The following is a 25,703-nucleotide window of genomic DNA, read 5'->3' as shown; positions in this document are numbered from 1 at the left end:
ACACACCTGGCTAAAGTATTCTTATTTGCCTCTAAAACTGAACAAGTTAAATTGAGAGTTAAGCCTGTATATTAATAATTGAGAATTATTGAGGAGTCGTATAAATGTACAATGAGAAGCAATTTAAAACCAGCATTTATCTTCCATAAGACAGGAGAGAGAAAAAAACAAGAAAATCAATGGGGTAAATATATCCTAAATGAGAGCTGAATAGTCAAGACTCAGCCCTGTTGATAAAGCCAAGGATGGATATGATATTTACCAAAGCTATAAAGTGCACAGTGAAGGATAAATCCTGAATTCCCAGAAAATTATGCTAAACTAGGCCCGGCCCAGATTTTTTCAGATTTTTCTGCCAACAAAGGAGTATGTTGCATCTATTATTGTACACAAGTGTGCAGCAGCTATCACATTACATGAAACTTTGCATATTTGATGAAGGATCTATATAATGTTAACTGATTTCAATTTCCTATTAAAGGTGAAAGTATGAAGGGCTGAAGGGATCAAATACTTCACTAGTATAAACACTAGCAGTATCTTTTATCTTTAGTGTCTGCATTCCTAGACAACAGAAAATGTTTCCTACAAAAATCACCTATTAATTAATTATCAATTGAATTTTTTTAAAGGTTCAGTCATACAAATTTAAAACCTTGATTCAAAGATTCATTTATTAAAAGACAACATGTTTACCTCAAAAATCTGATGAGCACGCATTTCCCGTTCCATACGTAATTGTTCCATTCGCATTATTTTCTGCTGTTCTCGGTGCAACCGTATCATCTCCTTGTGACGTCTTTTTTCTTCTGCCATGTGCAGAGCTAGGAAAAGAAGATAAACTACACTTACTACAAAGACGGAGTACTTGCAATTAATTGCATATATAAGCATGAGATCACACAAAAAGGCAAACATGATTGAATTAAGCAACTAAACACAAAAATAAACACAAAAATCAATCAAACACTAGCTTATCTTAGGATTGAATTAAGCAACTAAACACAAAAATAAATACAAAAATCAAACACTAGCTTATCTTAGGATTAGGTAACAGACAATTTTTTTATATACAAGTTTATTCAACCAGATACATTTTATATGCAATTCTTTTATTAATTTTCCTGATTCACTCAAGTGAACAATTACATAAACAGATAACAAGTTCAAAAAAATTAGAGTGAACATACAAATCTGACTCAATCATCAAGTTTTTATAAACATAAATCATGAACTATAATTTTTTTGTACTTTCAATGTCATGCTGACATGTCATGTGATAAAAAAAAAAAAAGGGCGGGGGGGGGGGGGGGGGGGGGCGAAAAAAAAATAACCCCAATATAATGCCATTGAAATAAATGCTGGGCAAAGTGCCCCACAGTCAGTAGCTTTTCCATATCCTTAACATGTACTTGACAGATTAGAATTATGACTTCATTTGGTCCAGCATATGGATAACTTCCTGGAAACCCTCCCGAGGGAGTTATACAGCCCAACAAGAGACATTCATCAGAAGGGTTCTGTGCAGATTGACAGCTCGGAAATGAAATATTAATATAAGTAGCGCAACCAGAAATTTTCAATCTGAGAACGACTAGTACAGAGGGAATACAGAGGAAGCAGTTTCTACGCTAAATGTGTGAAACCTAAAATTTGATAAGTTACGAGTACAGAGTATTTGTGTGCAAAGAATCCTCAACCGTAGCATTCAGAGAGTTAACCCTGCCTAAATTAAGACACGAGTGCGTTCTAAGTATACGATATGCGGCCCAAGAGAGGATAAGTCTATGATTATCATAGCTTATTATTCCAGACCTAAAATGGTGTGAACTAATTCTATTTGATGAGAGAATTGCTGTGTAATAATTGGAAGTGATAAATGTGTACAGAAAAACATCTTGGAAACATGTATGGAAATTAGTTATATTAAATTTATTTACATAACTTACCATACGATGAATATTATTTTTTTTCAATAAAAATAATAATTTAATATGATTCAAACAAATTTATGATGAATATTCTGATTTTTAAATCAGATAATTTGCAACTTTTTTAAATAAACAAAAACAATATCTACATGACTATTCATTCAAATAATACACTTGTTTTAGTGTTATACATTGATATTTCTAGCGCACATTAATATATATAAATGTGTTATTCTTATTCTAATTACAACACAGTGTTATTCTCAACAACAAAAAATTAAAAAAAACTACACTTTGTAAAATACTGTTTAATAAATTGTAATTTTATTTTTGACAATTTATTAACTACAATTATGATTATTGTAGAAGCAGACAAAGATGTAAAAAAAATTAACAAAACTCAGAGCAAAAAAAAAAAAAAGAAAAAAATAACAATATAACAGGTAGCCACAATGTAGACAAAACGATGCAGGGACAAATCAGGGAAACGATGATCTGAGTTTATACCTTGCAATCGCCTTTGTTCGCGAACGGCACTGTTACGTTGGTGACGTTCTAATTTACGTTTCATCTTGCTTTCTTGCACACGTCGTGCCATCTCTGCATTAAGTGCAAACAAAAAAGGGTTTCATGCAAACTTTTTTCACGTAAAAAACAAACAAAATTAAAAGATAAGTGCATCAAATGAAAGAGATAATGCAACTCAAATAAAATATTAAAAGAAATGAATTTCTAAATTAAAAAAAAAAAGAAGAGAAACCAAAGTACTCACTGACCTCCTGTGGTTTTACTGTATATGCATTTTTTTTGCAGTTTCAACTATTACACCTAGTGACCTCTAACCTTACACAATAAGGTCCATATGTTATTTGAAAAAACAAGGCATTCAGAATCTATATTTAAAATTCTTACTAAAGACAGAGGAATTTTTTGTGTATACATCCAACAAAATTAAGTTCATTAAAAAGGATATGGGGAAAAAAATAGCGAGTTTCTTCGTGATCAACAACTTACCTTCCTGCTCCAGCTTTTTCTTTAGTTTGGCTTCGGCAGCCCGTCTTGCTAATTCACGAGCAATGCGTCGTTTTTCGGCAGCTTTGTGACCTACCCTTCCAATGCGAAATCTCGAAGGGGGCGGACTATACAATCGCTGATTTAACTCCTCAGCAGTCAGTTTTTCAAACACAATCCCCTAAAGGTTTTTAAATCAAAAAGTGTTAGTAAGTGGAAAAAAATTATAAAAATATCATTTTATGATAATAAAGTAATTTAGAGGCAGCGCAATAAGATGAACTAAAATGCATTTTGGTTTACTTTGATCTTGAATACTGCGAATGAAGTATTTATACATTATTTAAGCATTCTATTTAAATTTTCTTATTGATTTAAATTGTCACGTGTGGTCCATCCAGTAGAGCTGATCATTTATGATGAACATGAAGGGCAACTTACCATTCCGCCATCTGGTCTAGGGTTCAGGTACTCTCCAACCTTCACCTTAGCACTGAAGCTGAAGTGCTCACGGCCGACAGATGTGATCTGACGTCTTTTCAAGTAACGCAGAACCTCTGGATAGTTGCGTAACTTCTTACCACAGGGTCCATAATAGATGACCTCCCCTTTAACCTGATCCTCGGGACCCAGTTGTCGGATAATCGTCTGACGACGGAATCCATACTGTAAAGGTTGGCTTACAGCATCCACATCAGTGACACGAAGTCGTTTCTGTGGAATGGCTGTTGGTGGAAAAAATCAACACTAATGTTGCAATGTAACACTAACAAGTAAGAAAATGGTTCTAGAGATTAAAACAATGCAACATAAATTTACCAAAAAGTAAGAAATTCTTAAGTCATATTGTAATATCCAACAAGTGGAAAATGGAAAAATACAAGCCAAATACTGTTAATGCTTATAATTACTCATATATTTACTTTATTTTAACACTTTCAGTACATTAATATTCAAAGTAGTTAAGTATTAACAGAGAGATTGGAACAATACAACATAAATTTACCTGAAAGTAAAAAATTCTTAAGTCATTTTGTAACATCCAGCAAGTGGAAAATGGAAAAGTACAAGCCAAATATTATTAAAGCTTATAATTTACTCAATTTTAAACTTTATTTTAACACTTTCAGTACATTAATATTCAAAGTAGTTAAGTATTAACACAAAAACAATGAAAGTAAATATATGAAAATAATTACTGAATAGGGAATATAATTTTAAGGCTTTTGTTTATAAACATAATGAATATACATGGCTACAATGACAATTTTTTCCCCACGAGCTGACAGATGTCACTAATAAATCTGGGCCAGCATTATTCAATCTGATTGTGCTGATTATTTCAACGGTTGCTATTCCTAGTTTAGCATATAGCAGATAGCAGGAGGCAGTCTAATATGGGTTATCAAAATGTGGATGGCCATACCTCATAGCCGCCAGCAGTGTCTCCGTGATTTCTGCTCAATGGATGTTGGTTTGTGATTAATGTATTTTCAAGTGTAGCAAAAGACAATTTCTTTATGAAGACAATAAGTCTTGAACAAAATTGATGGAATGTGATGTAGCGTTGTTAAAAACTAACTAGCAGAAGTGACAGTGATTGTACATACGACAATGGATTTAGAAGATACATTGCAACAAACATAAAAAGAAAATGACTTACGTCCCGGGTCATAGTACATCGATGTGGAGGGCATGTTGCGTTTGTAATACTTGTAAGCACTGTCGGCCGAATCGTGTGTATAGGCATCAGTGTCAAGGTGATCGTTGTCGCTGTCACCGTCACCATCAGTGTCGATATCTGAGCCAGAATCACCATCAGAATCACCTTTAACATTTTAAACAAGTTGCACGTGTACATTGTGTGCATGTGTGCGCACGTTAAAATGTGCTTATCAATCCATGCACTCTTTTTTTAATATACATACTTATGATGAATGTATTATTATATAGAAGTATTATTATAGAGATGAGGCTACATCTTTCCTAATAATATTTTTAAATCCATTTTGGAGAGTTTGGCTGTAAAGCAACACCGTAGAATATGTATTGTTCAAATAGAATGTAAAAAAAAATGTAAAAAAAAGAATAGTATTTAACTTTGAGAAAACTATTCAATATTCTAGTCACTATAAGAAATGTTTTACTATACTATCTACTTGATGTTTATATTATTATATATATATTATGTTAAATACTTATATTATTATATAATACTTACCACTGTTATCTCCTAAGCTTTCATCATCATCATCATCACTACTATCACTCTCTTTTTTAGAGGGATTTTGCGCTTTGGCGGCTTTCTTGCTAGATGCATGCTCCCGAAGTCGTGCCGTCGCTTTTGACATCATCTCGTTTGCAATCTGCCTCGCTCCGGGTTTCACCATCTGTCAATAATGATTGATGATTGACAAATATTAGGTGATGAGTAGAAATAAGGCTATTAAATTAGCTCTGTAACACCTAGGGCTTTGCAGGTAGAAAGGAAATAAAAATTCCACCTTTGGCCTATACAGTACCTGTAAACGGAACTGTAAAATATGCAAAAAAGACAGCATACCATAGCTAAGGCAAAAAAAAAAAAAAACATTCTTTCACAACAAATACCTATGATTAGACCATATAAGGCTGTGATATGACATCATTATGTCCACATATGGGGCAAAGCATAGAGACTGGACAATCTGGCAGAAATGTATACATCATCACAACATGTACCCATGTATGTTTAGACCTGGCATAGGCCTACCATAGTTATGGATGTATATTTGTAGCCTCTTTATAAAATGGGCCTCATCATCTTTAACAAAAAAACCTAGACAATAATCAAGCTATTTTATAATCTTTGGCCTAATATTTATAACTGAAATAACATGTTTAAAACATAAATCATACCTTAGCTTTCAGAGCCACTTTAATTCTCTCCGCTGCTTGTTTGGTTGTTCGTGCAATCAGTTTCTCATGGGTAGAGACAAATTTCGCAAGCTCTTCATTGTCCTTATGTAAGGTGAAAGGTGACGGAGAGTTACTGGATCGTTTTGACAGATTCAATGGAGCATCTTCCGAGACATTTTTCTCTGTTGTCGATTTGTGCTTCGGAATTTTGGACTTGTCCACTTTGACTGGCTTAGCTTCCTGGTTCTTCTTTTTCTCGGCTTCCATCTTTTTCTGTATTTTCAACTGCTGCTGTTGGGCTTTGATCTGCTGTTCAAATTGAAGCGTTAATTGTTCAGCCTTCTTCTTTTGTTCTTCCTCTCGTTCTCGTTCATCATTTACTTGTTTAGCTTTCACCTGCTGCTCCTTCTGCATCTTTTCCTTAAAAATGAAATAAAAATATTTCAAAATCTACTTTGATTTCAGATATGGTATTAAATTGTTCAGACCATACTGTATACGCAGGTATTATATCAAATTGCTCAGAGAGATACAGTATTGAAATAACTATTATAATTTTATAAGTCATTTGTCATCTTGGTCAAAATTGGATGGATTAAGTCTTAAGAGGAAGTTAATTAAAGTCATGGGGGAAAAAATCTTTTATTTTACAAGATTTGAACAAAAGACATTTGGATTGGAAAGTGCTAATCTTAACCACCAAGCTACAGATCCAACCTAAATCTTTAAAAGATTTCTCACCTTTTTTCGCTCCCTAGCTTCCCTTTGCTGTTGCTTAATCCTTTTCTCCTGCTCAAGCAGCTCTTTCTGTTTAAGTTCAAGTTCTTTCTTGGTCTGGAATTATACCACACCCATAAGTAATTATTCATAAATCATATTATTATAATTACTTAATTAACACACTTAACACAAACTACTAATCAATTACATAATAATACAGTATATTATTAATGCATTATATAATAAACAATGAAAATTACATTTAATTGAATATAATATAAATAAAACAACTTAATATATATGATTAGAAATATATATTTAAATACAAACTATAATTATATAGGAATTGACTTTCTAAATGAGTTAGTGTCTATTAGAACACTTCAAGATATGGGCCTACTCTCTTTAAGGCTAATATGTCAATTCAATATCCGAAGTGCTTACCTTATGCATTACTGAAGTTAAGTATTTCATCCTTTTAAATTCAATGATTTGACTGAATTTTTTAGGGGTTTTCTAGATTTGATTTAATTTTAAATCAAGTACAATCTGTTGACAGTTTATTTTAACACAGGAAAATATACTTATACATACAACACATTTATGAAAAACTTAAAATATATGCACCAAAAAGTGAAATATTTAACTAGAAGTAAAAAAAAGTAGGGATAAATAAACAACTAATGAATCCAACTGCATATAAAATCAGTAAAAATATAGTGCGAGAACAATAGTAAATGAAATAAATATTAAAGAACACTGTTAGATGCATCCTAGCAAACATTTTACATTCCTAATCCTAATTGGACGTTCAAACCTGCTTGGCTTGAGGATAAAAACAAAATTTTAGTACAAAGTAATCCCTCGGCTGCAATTACTGAAAACTGAAAAGACAAAATGTTGTAATTCTGCGGCCATTAAATGATAACAACCGGTGAAAACTGACTCATCCTTTGTTTAGGCTTTTGTGAGACCCTGAAACCTGTAGGCTAAGTTAGAGACTTTAATCCCACAGAATGAAGATGACAGGCAAAGGGTCGGCCAATACAGGCCCTTGCTGAATCTAACCCAATGTGTTTTTACTACAAGGTAATTGTCAGCAGCTATAAGAACAAAATATATCCTTGAAAATATTATCACTAACAAACAGTGAATATTATTACACAAGAATATTAAGAATCACTACCTTAAATAACTTGCATTTTCCCCTAGGAAATTAAATCTTTTTTTCATTTGTATTTTTTATAAATAAAGGTTATCGACACATTTGAGTATGATACATTCATTTTTTACTTGTGATTTGTAAGGTATCAATAATAAAATAGGTGGTTTGAAGAAAGAAAATAAAGACTATTTTATTCTTAAATTTAACTGTTTGGATACATTTTACGGATTCATACAGTATACTCAAATTAATTTAAAATATATTTATAAAAGGGAACATATAAATTATATATATTTTTTCTAGATAATTTAAGTTTTCAATTTCACCTTCATTATCGTTTCCATCTCCTCTTCTTCATCATCACTATCCTCCGTGTCATTGCTACTGATGTCGGAGTTATCCGACTCATTGGCCTCATCCAGATCATCTGTGGTGGTATCATCATCATCATCGTCTTCGTCGTCCTCTTCCATGTCAATATCACTACTGCTGGATGCGTCCTTTTTATTCTCCAAGCTATGCTCTGAACCACTTGGCTCAAAGGCTGCGTTCGCTAAGCTGTTGGCATTGACTCTTGCACTGCCGGGTTCTGCAGCTGGAGAGCCATCTGGCAGCTTTGAAGGCAGAAGGAAATAAAGTGTCAATTATTTTCTGATTTTATCTTACACTATTTAAGATATACTGTTAAACTAATTACATGTTCATGATTATAGTCTGCTGTATATTAAGTTTAGTTCCAGGGCCATTTTACAACTTATGTCTCCTTGGTTCCCGGCACTTTTTATTTGGATTCTGAGAATACAAGTGATTAAAATGAATTGATTGATTGATAAAAATTATTATTATTATTATTACTATTATTATTATTATAGTAAAATTATCTATTACTTATTCAGGAAAATATACATGAATAAATGACATCACGAATAAACGATAACAAATATGTAGAGTGGTCATGTAGAAATAAAACTAAGAGTTATCAAAAACCTCACATTATGTTTATAAATATGAATACATCAACATGAAGTTATAAATAATTTTAGCAATAAACAGAACAAATGTAGCAATAATACATAAAAAACAATATTATTAATAAAAAAATAATAATTTAATAATTAATTACAGTAACTAAATACGTAAAACATTATTTCTTAACATTAAACTAAAATATTGTGTATATTACTGTACCCAGACCTAAGTATTTCCATCTCCTACAAATTATATCTGAACTTAAATGAAACCAGTTTGCTAACTGATTGAATTTCCTTAACTTGCTCTGAAAACGAATTAGAATTTTACACAAACAAGATGTAATGTACTGATAAGCTTTATGTGTGATTTCGTGAACAAGCCATGGAAATTGGCAAATCACACATCTTTACAACCAAAACTTTAATAACAATAATTTTATTAATGATATTATTTTTAATAGATAGAATAGTTAAAAATTATGAAATTCCAAAGATCTCTGGCTTCTTTAAAATTAGGGATGGTAATCAAATTCTTTTTATTTTAATGTTTTTACTTTGACAGGTGAAGAAACAGAAAATGAAACTTTTACATTGAACTCTCATTTGATATTGAAATGATGGATTTGAGATAGACAACCGACATGTAAAAAGTACACAATAGCATAAGACATCGCATTCAGAAGGTCTCCTGGGCTAAGCTTCTCAAACGAAAACCAGGATGATGAATTCCCAAAACGGGGCAGACTAGTTCAAGAGCTCTACAGCAATGTGTAATAGTCTGGAGGCCTAGGAAATATTGAAGAAACAGCGATGAATGCTATGTATTGAGTGACTGTGTGATCTCGTAGAAAATATTTGTTATCCAGTCCCATGACTATTAAGAACTATTTATAATAATACTAAAAAGCTCCTTTAAGTTCACAGTTGTTATAGGCATACTGCTTTTTTTTCCTTTTCTACCATGACACCATATTAAAGAAAAACAGCGGAAAAAACAGCGGAAATGACAGAACTAATTTATTATTATTATTTGTCTTTGCTGTTCCACCAAGCGAGACTATTTGGCAATCTTTGATAGACCATTAGGATCAAGGATTTTACTTTGGCAAACAATCCAATATTTATGATTATTATTTTCTATGTCAAAAAAAAACACATACAAATGAATAAAATAAATACAAAACAGTAAAATAAATAAGATATAAAAATACATAATTAAAAATAAACCAAACATCAATGAAATAATGTTTTAACATTGTAATAATTAAAGCTTATACAATTTAGTTTACAATATTTTAGATATTCTCTGAAATTGTACTGTTGTGGTGGTTGACTAGACTGGATTGCTTCACACCAGAAGCTCAGATAAACAGAGTTATATTTTTACATGGGACAGCACACATAAATACACAATTGAAAACATGGATAATATAAGTATAATATGTAGATGCAATAAAAAGAGCAGTTTGATTTTGTAGGCTTGTTGATTTAAATATCTTGACAGGAGCAAGAGTTGTTTTGATTACATCCCAAATAAGGAAAATAAGATGTTTTTATCTCACTGTATAGGTACGTAATTCAAATCCTTATTGCCACCCTCACATATTTCTCTATATTATACACCCTTATTCATTCCATGCATCCTAGTATCCCTCTAATATATACCTTAATACTTAACTCCTCCCTTAAGCTTACACCCCTACTACGATATCTCTTGCTTACTTGTTTTTCTTTTGCTACTGACAGCGTTTCTTCTGCTGATTTCCTTCCAATGTCTGTCTGACTATTCTCCTGGGATGTATCAGCATGCCTTGGCGAGTCTGACTTGCGAGGGCGTCCTCTACCTCGCTTCTCACTGCTTGGTGCACTTGACGGGAAAGGCTTGGTGGCAGAAGGTGGGGATGCAGGTGTTTGAGCAGGTAATCCTATGTAATCATTCGCATCTGCCAATAGGGAAATAGTAATATAATTATTATGATAATAAAATAATGAATAAAAATACAAACTGTCATAATGATAATTTATGGAAAACAAAATAAACAGTTAATTTTAACAAAGCAAGCAACAGAGGTTAAAAGAAGCGTGTTCTGCTTAAGCACTGACAAAATAAAATTTCAAAGACTTTATTAATAAAGCAATTTTAAAATGTTTTTACCGGACACCTAAATATCGTCAGCTAGTCTTGCTAAGAGTAGGAGTGAACACCCGACATGTCTGGAGAGTGAGATAGCCTCATAAAGGCTATTAGAAAAACTACTCAAGCGAGACCAGCTAACAATATTTATAGTATCTAATATTACAGAGCTATAAACATCTGAAATCTAAGTTTAAGATTAATATAATTTTTATTGATGATGAAATGAATTTTTTTATGTAAACCAGATGAAATGGTTATGATCTCTCAGATTCTTAGACTTACGTTTCTGATTCTTTGCACCGAACAATGATTCAAAGTTTTTCACTGTTGAATCTTTGCTGAGGCTACTAAACGATGGAGGAGTCAGTCCCAAGCTGCTACCAGAAAGGCCCAAGCCTGGCACAGCGTTGTGGGGATGTGTCCACCATGATGCACCCCCTACCAAGCAAGCCGAAAGAGAGAAGAAAAATGTTACCAAGAGCAAGCGAAAGAGAGCAAGCATATAAAAAGAACCCAGCACATGATAAATTAATGCAGAATATAGATAGAGTGCAAGTGAATTAGGTGCTTTAACATAACAATCATTAGCACAGTGAAACATGTAATTCCAGTTTAAGATAACTTCAAAAAATACATTATATCTTACTAACAATGGCTAAATATAAATAAACAGAAGTAATGACATGCTAATACCGGTAATAATATAATCAATGAGAAAACACATTTAAGGCACTTTACTGAATGTTGGTTGTCAAAGTAATTTGTTTGAAATAAAAAATTATAGATTGGTTGGCTGTGAAAGGTAAATCATGGTATAAAATATAATAATCATACAATAAAATTTCAGATAGCATGTGTTAGCTTAAGCTAACTTTATCCTAACCTTTAATTAATAAACTGTTTAAAAAAATAAAAACATTTTTCCTATTATTTCTCCTTGAACTATTTGAGATATATTCTCTATAAAAATTTGTCAGATCAGGTTGAATCACTAATTGTGGCAAAGACAAGCCAAACCAGTCACTCGTCGCAAATTGTGTTTCAGAGATAATGGCCAAAACATGCTGGAATGTCAACATTTTTCAAATCTATTTTACTGCACTAAACTAATCTTTATATATCTATACATCATGCTATGTTGTTATTTTCTCCATTTTCAATGTTAAAACAATTTTTTACGATTTGGTAATGGTTTCTTGCTGAAAAATGAATAGAAACTGTAAACTTTGAATAGAAGGCTGATTTCTCAATATTGTTCTTTAAACAGCTGTTTGTTTAAACTAGTGTAACTTCATAACAAAATGTTGGATTTAAATGATTCTTTTACAATTTTACAACTCTCATTTTACTTTTTAACCATGTAATAATAACTAAAAATTGATTTTTGCGAGGAGTGACTGGTTTAGCTTGTCTTTGCCACAATTGTTTTGGCTTCCAAAACTGGTTCTAATACCCCACCCTAATATCATACAAAGGCATCTTAGTTTATCATAATAATTTCGAGTATTAAGGGCAGAATGGAGATGTTACGGTTGGATTTGGAATTTACTAGGGTGGTATTTGAAATGATTCTAGACTTGATAGTAAAAGGTACAGCAATTTTAGCAATATAAAATTTAACAGAGGATTTATAGCTAAAGATCACTGCTAACTGTCTGAGTGATAGTAAACATAATACAAACAGGTTCAGAGCCACTTTCAGCATTTTACACATTTAATCTCCAACTTAAAGGGGTGTTGATTGAAGCTATTTTATTAAACCCCTGAGTGCTGCCGCCTATTTGCATAATACAGTCCGCAAAAAACGTGACCATAATAGACAACCTGAAATCCATCAGCAAGTTTTTACAGGCCATTCGTAAATAATCAGTTTATATTTTAATACCATTCAGTTGTGTTCATAACATCATCTTTGAAAAGATATCACTCATTACATCATTGTTTAGTTTTTATTTCAAACTACAAAATACATAAAAACGGTAGAATCTTTAATTAAAATACAGTTTGTAAATTATATGAATATTTTATTTCAAAATTGATCTTTATAGTAGATTTATTATAAGTAAACGTTGATGAAAATAAACATTTTATAGATATGAAATTTGTTCTAGGATACATCTAAATTTAGCTAGGCAGAATAATCTGTGATGCAGCCATGAATAAATTTGTAGAGAGTACAAACTTGAATAATTAATTATTAATGATAATAATTATTAATTATTTTAAAAAAAATACAACCTTGAATAAATAACTTGCATTTAATAATAATTATTACATTTTAAACAATTGTACAATCTTTAATAAAAACTGGAAATTGAATAATTTAATAAAATATTATTCTTATTCAAAATAATAATCAATATATCAATAATTAGTTAATTTACGTAACATTCTAGTATCTTTAAGTTAACCATGAATCCTGTATCATATTTGCTTCCAATCAAAATATTTATAAATTATGTGTTACCAAAGAAGTAAATCACTGGATCATATCACTGTACACAACCTCACTGAGTTTGTATGATAATTACATCTAATAAATATACTTTTTTAGATAGATATTAGTAACATTTTTTTCTTACAGTGAACAAAATCAGCATAAACAAAATGTCAAAAAAGCATATATGAAATAAATTTCTACTACGACTACTAAAGTAGAAATTTATTGGATATTGTTTTTATCACTCCCAATTGAGACACAAACTTGCTACAAAAGAAAATATTGCAACTAAAATCATAAATCATTCCATAAATTGACGTGCTTATTGTTCTAAAATATTATTAATAATTCAAAAAACCAACATATAAACAAATAGAAGAATGTTGACAAAAATATATCTTTTAGATAGTTTCAAAATAAGGTTCATAAAAATTTTTTAGCACTAATAATAATAACATGGTGGAATTGTATTGCAAGCAAATTCTACTCTATTCTATGTAAAGTTCTACCTATACAACCTGTAACACAAGAGGATAAGCTACAAATGATACATTAAGAAAAGTACAGTTATAATTAAACAACAAAAAAAACTTGTTATCATACCACATAGAGACACTACTTAAAAAAAGAAACAATTTTTTTATTGTTTGTATAAACAACAGGCATAGTATTCAATAATTTGATCATACAAAAAATTATTTTTCCACAGGAGCCTGGCATAATGAATTGGCAAATACTACGCACTCAAAGTGAATCATATAGCACTCAAAGTGAATCATATAGCACTCAAAGGGAATCATATGAGGGGAACTACTCTTTCTGGAGGATACGGTCATGGAGAACAACTCCACTGATTTCAGAGAAATATTTTAACTATCTTGTTTGGTTGTTGTTTCTAGAAACCTTTCCTCACTAAAGTTAGTTCCATCTACTTGAGTAAAACATCATTGATTAATTGTAAGACATTCACCTCTGACAATATCCCTAACATAACCATTACACAATATATACCACTGGGTTGTATCCGGAAAAAAAATGTGTATAAGTTTTCGTAATATCCAAGAGAGGTGATACATTTGGCAAAGTGCAATGCAACCACACTAATAAATATTCATGAGAAATATAATAACTGTGTTAAATATTCATAACATTAGGTTGGGAATTTTTGTGTGGAATATGATACTATGATTATTTGGTATTCCTTGTGAAATTCATTTTTGTACAGAACAGTGAACACACAAAAGTGAATAAATTACATTGTCTTTATCAATAACATGTTTTTTTTAAATAAAAGTTACTGAATGTAATCAAATTGAAAATATCAATTTGTAAGATTTGGTCCCATTACACACAATTCCAATAATTCTTCAGTTGATTTCATATTATTATTCAACTACGATGTGTCTTCATTGATAATTGTATTTCAAAAAAAAAATTAAAAAAATTAGTGTGTATTTAATTTTAATAATTATTCTTATTACAATCTTTTTTTTATCATCATAATTCCTGATAAAGATATGATTACTAAATAATCTCTTCCATCACATTAAAGTGCTTTCGTTTAGAACAAAAGTAATCAAATACAGTAAAACATGCAAGGCACAATTATGCATAATGTTTTCCAAACCAAGGTTGACCATGTAGTAGTGACATATGTATCATCTAGGAAATGAAAGAAATGCATAGTCAATAAAAAAAATATGTAATGGATAGTTAGAACATTAATTGTATTTTCACTACTAAATTCTTCCTCAGACTCAGCTCGAAGGAATTTCTTTAATAGATATACTGACTGTAATAACCATCCTATTTAACTTGGAAAGGAAATTGAAGTCCATTTTAGACTAGCAATTATATATTACCAGGATATAAATAAGATTTTCACAATGTAATGTTTATTAATACTATAAAAAGTAAGGCGTTAACTTCTATCCTTTTGCAAAAAAAGTTAATAAATACAAAAGAAGTGCCTCAATACTAGAACTTAATAATGAGGGACTGCCAACTGATTTTCAATTTATTTTTTCTATATACCAATAAAATTAGAATTTCCAGCATTTTATATTTTAGGATGGCCTCACAAATTATCTTAACTTATCTTGAAAATGGGGAAAAAAATAATAGTTTAATTTATGGAATATCAATAAGTAACTAAAAAGAAAGAAAATATAGTATATTTTATATTCAAATTGAACTTAAGCTCCATGCTTGATTCAAATTGTTATTTCATATATTTTAACGTAGTTTCATTTTATTATTCATGGCTTTTATTGGTGCGTGACTGTAATTCTAATTATAATATAGTTTCACATATTAACTTTTTAATAACAAACTATATAAATTTGTCTGCTTTAAAAACAAACATTATCAAAGAATCCATATTTATTTATTTGAAAATGATGTATAACTTCTTTTTTCATTTCATTATTTGGTTCTTTTATTCATATACAATCAAAATTATTGCTCATCCTCAGTGAGCGAAGTTTGGTAAATAGAAAAAGGAATTAATTTTAAAATCCAACTAAATTTATAATAAAATTTAATTACTTTGTTTCACTATTTATTTAGTCATTTTTCATTCATACATTAAAAAACTGTACAATCAAATTCATTGTATGTGTGCAAAGATCATGAAATAGAAAAGTAAATATGACTGTTATGAAAAAAAAAAATAGGTACTATAGAGAGGTACTATCTGAAAACACCAAGCTGTTGAAAATATACAGGTAAACATCGCCTCAATCCCTCATTAGCATTCAGACAGCCATTAAAATAGCACATCATATGCTGTTGCAATGTTAATATTAAATTCAATTCAGCTGTACTGTAAATAATGCACTGAATGAAATGGCACTGTCATTGTCTCTGCAAAATGCATTTTACATATTCTTTGTTAATTGCATAAGCGTGGATCATATCCTGAAGCACAAGAAAAAGTGCATTAGACTCTAGCTGGTACACACTCTTCGAGGCCTAGTGCTACGTTATCAAATACAAGGTGGATTCTCTTGTTTCATTCGTTATTAAACACAAGTTAAAGCATGGTTAAAGTTTCCATCTTTGCTCATATTAGTACCCACTCAAATTGCATTTAGTTTACGGGCAGGAATATCAAGGTTTTCAAGTTGGCGCTTAGGTCGCCAATCCGACAATAAGGTGAAAAATAAAGCATTCTAACACTAGGATTATAGTAAAACTTCACACCCTAACCAATACTACGCAATTTTTAGAGCTCAAACTAATACTAACTGGTTAAATTTGAATACTGCATACTAAACAGTGTGTAGCGAAATCATAATTCAGTTAAAAAATTTAACTGCTCATTTTATAATAAGGATAAAATAAATTGTACACTTCCAACGAGACACAGGTTGAAAATAAATTTTTGAGAGATTTACAAATGTTCTATTATGAACCTCCCAAGTCTCCTGCAAGCTGCAGGAGTCTCCCGGAAATAGCTCCTGGTCTCACACACTTACGCAAGCAAGCAAGAATCTCCCGGAAAATAACCCATATTTTGCAAATTCGTAATACATTTACATGTTGTTACTAGTTTATTATCAATTGTCTCATGGAAAACAGCGCTGATGGGTATCGCACTATGTCAACGAAATAGAACAAGAGAGCGTACTCCCGCATGTTAAAACGTCACGTCTGCGTAGAACGCCCGCTGAGGGCTGTATGTTCACCTGCCTTCATTTGTGTATTGAAGTACGCCTGCTATTTACTTGATAGTAGAAAAACAGACAATGAGACCGTGCATGGTGCAGAACGTGGGTGAACATACAAACGACAGCGGGTGTCCTGCACTGGCTGCGTAAGACATATCGTTTTGTTAACCCTTTCAATGACCGTGGTTGGCTCTCTTGTTCTATTTATACTCTTTGACTTTTATGCGCAGTAAAATAAAGTTAGGTGCATTAAGAAATCTCATTTAACCAGATCTTCCGGAAGTGCAATCTTTCAAATTTTCAATTGAAAGGATAAGAACGTACTGAATGTATAGAAATTTAGCAAAATCAAATATTGAATTAAAATTTTTCAAGACTTTCAACTAAACAACATTTAGGTATCTTCAACCCATGCTTTAACTTTCTGTATATTTGTATACCGCATTAGAAAACAATACAAAAGACAAGATGAAAAAAATATATACATAAGTACAATTTTCCAAGGAAATGATCTGTGATATTGAATACCCTCCAGTACAAGATTTGCAACGCTAACTGCTTCGGCTATTTCCAACACTCTGCATTTATGGTGCAATATGTTCCGGTGGGAATATCCAATGACTAGAAATTAGAACAGGAGACGGTATCGAATGATCTGTAATCTAATGGCAATCTATCAGAATAAGTAACTAATTAATCAAACGTACCTATTTCATTAATTTGTTAAGTTATACTGTTTCAGAGCGACTTTTAGAACATAGTTAATGTTACCACAAAAATAAGATGCAAAGTAGAATTTAAAGCAAACTTCTAAAAGGAAGTTATCATTTTACTCTCAATAATCACTTTATTCAGAAAAGAAATAAAGTAAAACATATACAAAAAACTTAGGTCAATGTTCATTTTAAAACAATTGCAAGGGTAAAAGTAAAAAAAAAAGACACATTACAAAACAATTAGAAAAACTTAATAGTAATATTAAAAAGGTAAATACAAGTTTAGCACAAAATTTTGAAATATGAAGGGGAAAAAAACAGTTTTAAGCAGTTTAATATAAAAATTACAGGATAAATTGTGTTGTTAATTAAATAGGTTTATTGCAGCATAATTATTGTATAATAATCTATTCAAATCAATTAGATAATAAGGATTTTTGTCATAAAGAAATTAATATAAAAGGGATAAAATTCTGAAAGTATTTAAAAATTAAATATAAAATACAAATTATAATTTATTAATTCTTTCTCATACATGTATATTTTGAAAAAGAAAAAACATAGTACAGTAAAAATAAGCATGCTATTAGCGTAGTACACATGCCAAGTCCTCATGGTATTTGCCATTGGAACAAAAATGCTTATAAAACTATCTTGGCTCAATGAGGGATTATTCAATAATGTGGCCGCTGATAATCAATGCTTTGGTATCCAAACCTACCAGACAAAGTGTGTTGACCACAGATAAAAGCAAGTGACAAGATGAAGGGTCAAACACCCGACTTTAATGCCGGACACACATTGTGCCGAATGCTGTCGGCTGACACGGTTCGGCGGGGAGTGGGCACGCTCAATGATTAGTTTTAAAGAACAAATTGCTTAGACTGCCGCCGAAAAATCAGGAGACGCCGTCATGTCATCAGCACTCACAGACAGCAGAAATCAGTCGACGCAGTGTGTGCCCTCTAAATGTCACCTCTAAAATTGTTTGTTTATAATGACTTTGTACTCAATGTTATTCCACAAATAAGTCATCAATTCTAATTTTATTAAACAAATAGCAAAAGTTCAAATATTAATTTTCTACTTTTAAAAGTCATTCTGGAGTAACAGATCCATCCACTCTTTGTGTTATTAACTTCGATATCATCAAACAAACCCCCTGACAAAGTTTTTTTTTTTGTGATTTTTTTTCATCTTATTCTCTAGATCAAAGTGTGAATTTGTAATGAAGATACAATATAATTAATTACAAAGCGTTCAATAATTTGATGCACCGTTGAATACTTAATGACCTAAAATATTCAAACGGAGAGTTTTCATTTCACTCTGCAACAGTGGTGTGCCTTGAGTATTGACATGGGGACTAATGGAGGTGTGAAGGTTAAGTAGGGGGCTTGAAGATTAAGCGAGGGGCGTTAGCTAGTAACGTAAGGTGATATTTAACTACTTGAGAGTATTTTTTGGCTCAGCAAATTACTAGTAAGGTGCGTGGGAGAAGGGAGGGGGTGGACGCAAGTTGAAAATGCATTCCTGAAGCCCCCACGTAGATATGCCACTGCTCTCGATGAAGATCTTGCAAATGTTGAAAATATTAGCTCTGTTCATCTGGCCTACCAACACAGAATGAAGGTAGGGAATCACCATTGGGCCCATATTTTGGTGGGCTGTCACAAGTCAAATCTAAGGAAAACATGTTCACATAAATATCAATAGACCTTTTTTCCCTGAATATTATATTTAAGTTAAATGCACCTTGTAAAAAAAATATGAAGAATTACCACTAAGATATAATGGATGAGGTAGCTCTTTGCTAATTACTTTCATTTAGAAAATAACCTTTCCTGTCCACATGATCTGTCCCTCGCAGAAACATAATGAATCTTCTCCTGGTCCCACATACAAATTCAGTGTGTCATAGTTTGTTGCCATCCCTGTGTTAAGCTTACTTTTGAATGCAATAAAATAAAGGCAAATTCTTAAAGAATATATCCTCCATAACCCAAAGGGTCTTAGCTATACAGTGCACTGTATAGCTAAGCTAACTATATTGGTATATTTGCAGTAACCTGTCTCCATTATTCACTATTCACTAATAGTAAAATAATTTATTCCAAGGGGAAAAAAATGACAAATAAACAAAAAATTAAAAGCGCCTCCGGGTGAAAAATTACAATTAATTCAGAAAATACTACATCAATAGAATTGCTCACTTTGACATTCACTTTACACCTGCCCGCAATTAAGATTCCACCACCGCATAGGTGTTCCAAAATACACCACAATAGTGGAATATAAATCATAATAATCCTCTAAAAAATCATTATCTGCTATTGATCCACTATTTTTACCTCAATCATCAATTCATATATCTATTTTTGAGGCTTAGGAAATGGAGTGGTTTCCAGGCTTGGAAATAATGCAGTACTGTACTTGTAATGGTTGTGTAAAGAACCTGTAACCTGGGATTTTTTTTTTGAGAAGTCTATGTAATACATTTTGAAAGTTATAAAAGTATACTAAATAATAATTTTCCAGACCACAGAATAAATTGTTCACTGTAACTAGTATTTGTGCTAAGCACTGAAGTTTTTGTTGTTTCTAATTTATTATTTTCTAGGTCACAAAACAAAGTGTACCATTAAAAATGTTATTACAAACCAACTTTCAAAAAGACGAATATGATTAACAACAGCTTGTACACAGCATGATGTCTTATGTTGTACACTAGTACTGTAACCTGGCTTTGTGGATGCATATTTCTGCATATCATAAACGGTCTAATGAAGTTATTGATATATGGTCTTGTTAATTTTACATATGATTAAATGAGTTCCTTGGAGATCTGTACAGAAATTTGTCTCTCTAATAATGGAATAAGACCTTGAGGTTTCCTCATCTATTTCTTATAATATTTTGTCGTGTTTTTATTACTTTTCTTTAATCAAAATTATTAGGTTGTTTAAAATATCATCAGCCTTGATGAATATTCCTTAGAAAAAAGAAATGAAGGATATTTATCTATGTACAATTTTAAAATGCAACTTCTATTATCATGAAACTGATCTCAAAATACCATAAATAATTTTTGAATTATAGTATTGTTTGTATTAAACTAACTTCCATGATATTCACCTAAAGTGGCTTAGGCAGCGCAATAGATTTTAGTCACATAATAACTCACTCGACATGCCAAGATTTGAACGCCCTCTCCTGGAATTGGAAGGGAAACATCTTTAACCACCAAGCTACCTGTAACTTCTACTGAATTTCCAAACATAAATATAGGAATAATTTAATAATAACAATAAAGCACTTCTAATGTGCCACTTATCAACAGACACCGAGCTAGCACCCAACCAGTTATGGAGGTTAGACCTTTTCCACTAACTGAGGAATCTGGATGTTATGTACCCCAGCTGGTATCCATTAAGTCTGATTTTATTTTCTGAGATCTGGCGATTTGAAAAGAAATATTTTAAGGAGTGTTTGACAAGTACTGATGAGAGAATTGAACTACCACGTTGAATCATGGAAGATCATTGCACAGTTTAATGCAATTGCTGTGAACGTTCAGTCAATTAATTTACATTTACGTATTTTAATTCATTAACATAATCCCAATCAGCTATGAAATTAATAATTTCAGATTACATCAATAAAATCTCAAAAATTGTGCATTCATGATAAATTCTTCTTCATGATAAATTGTAATATTATTATATTTTATATATTAGATGGCATTATGAGATGCACTCAAGGCTTTATCATCATCTAATAAGAAAAATAATGAATCAGCAAGAAGACTGAAGTGCATAAATGTATATCAGTCACGTACACACAGCAATATATTTTAATACCAATAGTGCTATTGACAAAACACATCTGATATAAAAATACACATAATTAGTAATTTGCTAAGCTACAATTACAAAAATTTGACCTTTGCTGCCATATCAAATCCTTCTCTAAATGGTTATAAAACTTCATATGATCTACTTTAAAAACAAATCTTTATCTGTATACCAGAATTTTTATACTTAATTTAGTCAAGTTTGAATTGGTAATGAAATTATCTACCAATAGGTCCAAATAGTGCTATATTTAGAAATACAAATTATAAATGTCACCATAAGCGATTGGCTTCAAGATCATCTATTTTAAAACTTTAACTGTGGAACTGCTTATTGGCTAATTACTAGTCAATGACACTCTGCTGAAACTCATCTTTTCTGTTCTCTTTAAACAAAAAATATTTTTCACACTAACAAAATTAAGTACATTAAAATTAACTATGTTAAGTTTATTTTAAATAAGGAATAATTCTTAGAAAAAAAATTTTAAAATAAAATATGTAGGAAAAAAAAATTTATATCAAAGATTTTAATTTTAAAACATAAGTTGCCAAATACAAAGACATGAATCGAACACTGTGGAAAGTGGCTAATTTAAAAAAAAACTTTATCATCTAAACTAACTTACGCTTAAATTGTCACCAACTATCTCTCTAATTCAAACACTCGAAAGATTTATGGAAAACCAGGCTACTATAAATAGATGATAGCTATGCCGCAACAACATAACATATATTCAACAAAATTACCGAATCATCTTAAAGAATTCTGCACAAGATACATACATATGAATCTACTAATCTACTTTGCTAGCAAAAACATAGATGAGCGAGCACACCGATATTTCATAGCATCTATGAAAAATACCACTTTAAAATGAGAAGGGAAAATGGAGGAACAGAAATCATCGAAAGAAAGTGTAAAATACTGAGTAATAAGTGCCAATGGGAGGTGCAAGAAGTGTGTATGTCACAAATAAAGTGTGAATATTAATTTAAAAATAGAAACATGTTCAGCCCAAAAAGATGTCCAGATATAACATGACCAAAATACAATGATAATAAACATGATAAATGAGAACATTTTCATTAAACTAGGCTAATTGTACACATCCACTCTAAGAAAGTCCATCTTGGTTTTGTAACCTTTTCTTCCTATAGTAGTTACAACCTTCATATTAAATTTTTTTTGTTGAAACTTTAACCACCATCATGATAAGAATTTTGAAATATCTTTGAGTAACTAACATATAAATCAATTTTAACTTAGATAAATTCAAGTTAAAAACACATGAATTTATTGTCAATTGGTAAAATTGCTGAGAAAAGTAATATTTCCGATTCTCACGTCCCCTGTTGGATGTATACAATAAACTATAAAGCACACATTAGCAAGCTTTTCAACATATTTTATCAAAGGTTTTTTGTAATCACCAAAAGTAACAAGGTCTAGATGTTGGTGAGGTGCATCAAAAGTCCAATCTATAAAGATAAAATTAGATGGTATTATAACACATCTAATATATCGTACGCAATTAATTATTATTCTAACTCAAAATGTAATTACAAATATACCACCATATGCATATAACTAAAAATTCATCAATATCTGTACCAAAATGTTAAATTTTCATTACTAATATTGTGATTAACCAAATGTAAGTCCCATTAAAAAGAGAAAAATAAACAGTATATGCATGCATTATGCATTTACCAGAATCAGAAGATATGCCCAATTAGATCAGATACAATAAGAGAAGGCTTTTACAAAACATGGATGCTATTCTCTTTGAACTGTTTTTAAGTAAAATATTTTAGTAATAAATCAAGAACAAAAATATGAGCTAATCAAGTACAAAGATAAGTTCCTAAAAATACTCAATCATCATCTTCCTTTGGCAGCAAAAATATAAAACAAATACACACACACAGTGTATATCTAGTTTCTAGGTTCTTAAAATTCCAACATTCATTTACTTTAAAAAATATAAATGCATCGTTGACCGAAGCACACACTCGTCCAGATGCTGAACAGGCGATGACGAGCACCAGCATAGAATGAAATTGAATAATATAAATCTACTTATTTATTTATATTTTATATAAGCACAGAGACTTATCAATTAAAAAAATGTTTCAAATGTCAGTCATTCTAGAAAATTGACATACAGAACTTTGCTTGAGATTCGGAGGACGTGGAGTAGGCAAGGTCATAGGTTATCAATGTGTTAAGCATTCGGCAGAGCAATCAACGGGTCTTAATCAATCCACCTCCCCTTACTCTCCTAAGTTCTTAAAAAGCTTTCAATCACATACACAAATAATATTTTTTTTAAATCACCACTATGCAGCACATTAGTATTATGAATCGCATGAAAATGTTAAAATATGGAATAGCAGTTTTGTAAAATATGTGAAAGTACGATACTGATTATAATTTATTATTTATGCTATTTTACAATGGATGTTTTCAAGTTGTTGAAATACACTTACAATATTAAAAAATTCTATTCATAGGAAAATGCTGATAAATATAAACCAGTTTATTACTACTCATAGCACATACAAATTTTATATGATATATTTTCCAATCCTTCATGAAATTCCTTGTCATCAGATTAGTGATTTCCTTTTTAGAAAAAAAAATGAACAGTGAGCTTTCCAATTTATGTATTGAATTTTAATTAGAAAATGTGTCAAATATTCTTAAATAAATGTGAATTGAATCAGAGGGAAATTAATTATCTTTCAATAAATGACATTCATATAAATTTAGCTTGGTATTATCAATCTTTGTCCTATAGATATCTACATATTTACCTTTTACTGTATATGAAATTTCTTATTATTATTAAATTAGTGTTTACCTTTTTTGAAAAAAAAAATGAAAATAAAAAATTATTTATGTATTGAATTTTTATTAGAAAGTGTGTCAAATATTCTTAAATAAATGTGAATTGAGTCAGAGGAAAATGAATTATTTTTCGATAAATGATGTTGTTTAATACAGAAATTGAGCTTGATTTACCAATCAATTACATATCCACATATTTACCTTCCTGTCTCTGTTACATTTAGTATTATACTTATTTTATATTGATCCTTTAAAATGATTTGTTCAATTGGAATGTTCCAAGATTTTATGAGACAAAACAAAACATTTTTAGCTAAAAGAAAAGAGTTACATACTGGTTCTTTTTTTTTTTTTTTATAACACGTTGGGATGTTACATATTTGTCCATAGACATGTAATTGTAGATGGTATTTATTCAAATTTAGATATTGATTCAATTATTCGAGGTCACAGAATTTTGTTTGGTTTCCTTTGTCCTTATATTTGAGTGCATAAAATCCGCCCAAGGAAGCTTCCTTTTGAAAATATACATACAGTACTTGCACTATTAAAAGTCCTTTGAATATTGCTTTTATAATGTTTGAATATTATTATTAAGTTTTTATGTTGGGTTAATAACCGTGAACAATTCAGTTCAATATTTGAATGAATACATGGCTTTTTATAATATAGTCTCCATTAAATATTTAAAATAAGAAAATAGTTTCATACACATAAACATGTTTTGCTATAGTCTTTGCACGACACTTAGCAAGTGGTGAATTAAAATTTGTTTTTATGTCAAATGTTCAAATTAGTAAAAGCCTAATTGTTTCAATCTGTATCTGTCTCATTGAGTTGATGACTTGATTACTAAAATTCCATTATTTGTTAGTTTTACAGATTTTACCAAAAAGTTACTAAAATACTAAAACCTTTATAACAATTTTTGTAAACAAATGCAGAGAATTACTTTACAGTTATTATTAATTAATAAATAAGATATAAAGATCCTAAAGTTATTGTTCAATTACTTTATTTATTTTCTTAGGGAAATAAATAGTGATTATTTCCAAAATTAGAATGGTATCCTCACAAATATTGTTCAAAAATAATAATATATATGTCTACATTTAAAAGCATTACTTTAAATAATTTACAACCAAATAATTAATATTATCAAACAGAGAGTGTACACACGAATTTACAACAACAAAATAAGATCAATTTGTAACAGAAAATAAGAAAATGAATATCTTTAATCTATGCTAATGAAATAATTTCTTTCCAAGAAAGTTCTATTTCAGAACTACCATTAAAAACAGTTTTGATTCAAAGAATAATTTAAATAAAATAA

The 25,703-nt window shown here is 30.5% G+C and overlaps 1 protein-coding gene across 10 annotated transcripts in view; it reads right to left on the bottom strand.

Moving 5' to 3' along the window:
- The window catches only part of LOC117101982 (bromodomain adjacent to zinc finger domain protein 2B-like), a gene marked incomplete in the record, with an annotated part of 79,178 nt that overhangs the window by 22,576 nt on the left and 30,899 nt on the right, over positions 1–25,703 (bottom strand). For 6 of the 10 annotated variants that reach the window (XM_033242132.1, XM_033242131.1, XM_033242137.1 and 3 more), the window contains 12 exon segments: positions 697–824; positions 2,439–2,531; positions 2,946–3,123; positions 3,384–3,667; positions 4,606–4,770; positions 5,164–5,332; positions 5,841–6,260; positions 6,582–6,674; positions 8,052–8,339; positions 10,419–10,639; positions 11,116–11,271; positions 22,948–22,995. In XM_033242132.1, the coding sequence (XP_033098023.1) occupies positions 697–824; positions 2,439–2,531; positions 2,946–3,123; positions 3,384–3,667; positions 4,606–4,770; positions 5,164–5,332; positions 5,841–6,260; positions 6,582–6,674; positions 8,052–8,339; positions 10,419–10,639; positions 11,116–11,271; positions 22,948–22,995 (2,243 nt within the window). 10 annotated transcript variants of the gene reach the window in all.

This window comes from Anneissia japonica, unplaced genomic scaffold (assembly GCF_011630105.1).
Source record: "Anneissia japonica isolate Jap-2015-1 unplaced genomic scaffold, ASM1163010v1 scaffold997_len2565447_cov190, whole genome shotgun sequence".
In the NCBI taxonomy this organism is placed as follows: Eukaryota; Metazoa; Echinodermata; class Crinoidea; order Comatulida; family Comatulidae; genus Anneissia; species Anneissia japonica.
Note: the sequence above shows the minus strand (reverse complement) of the source record. Positions and strands in the feature narration are given on the sequence as shown.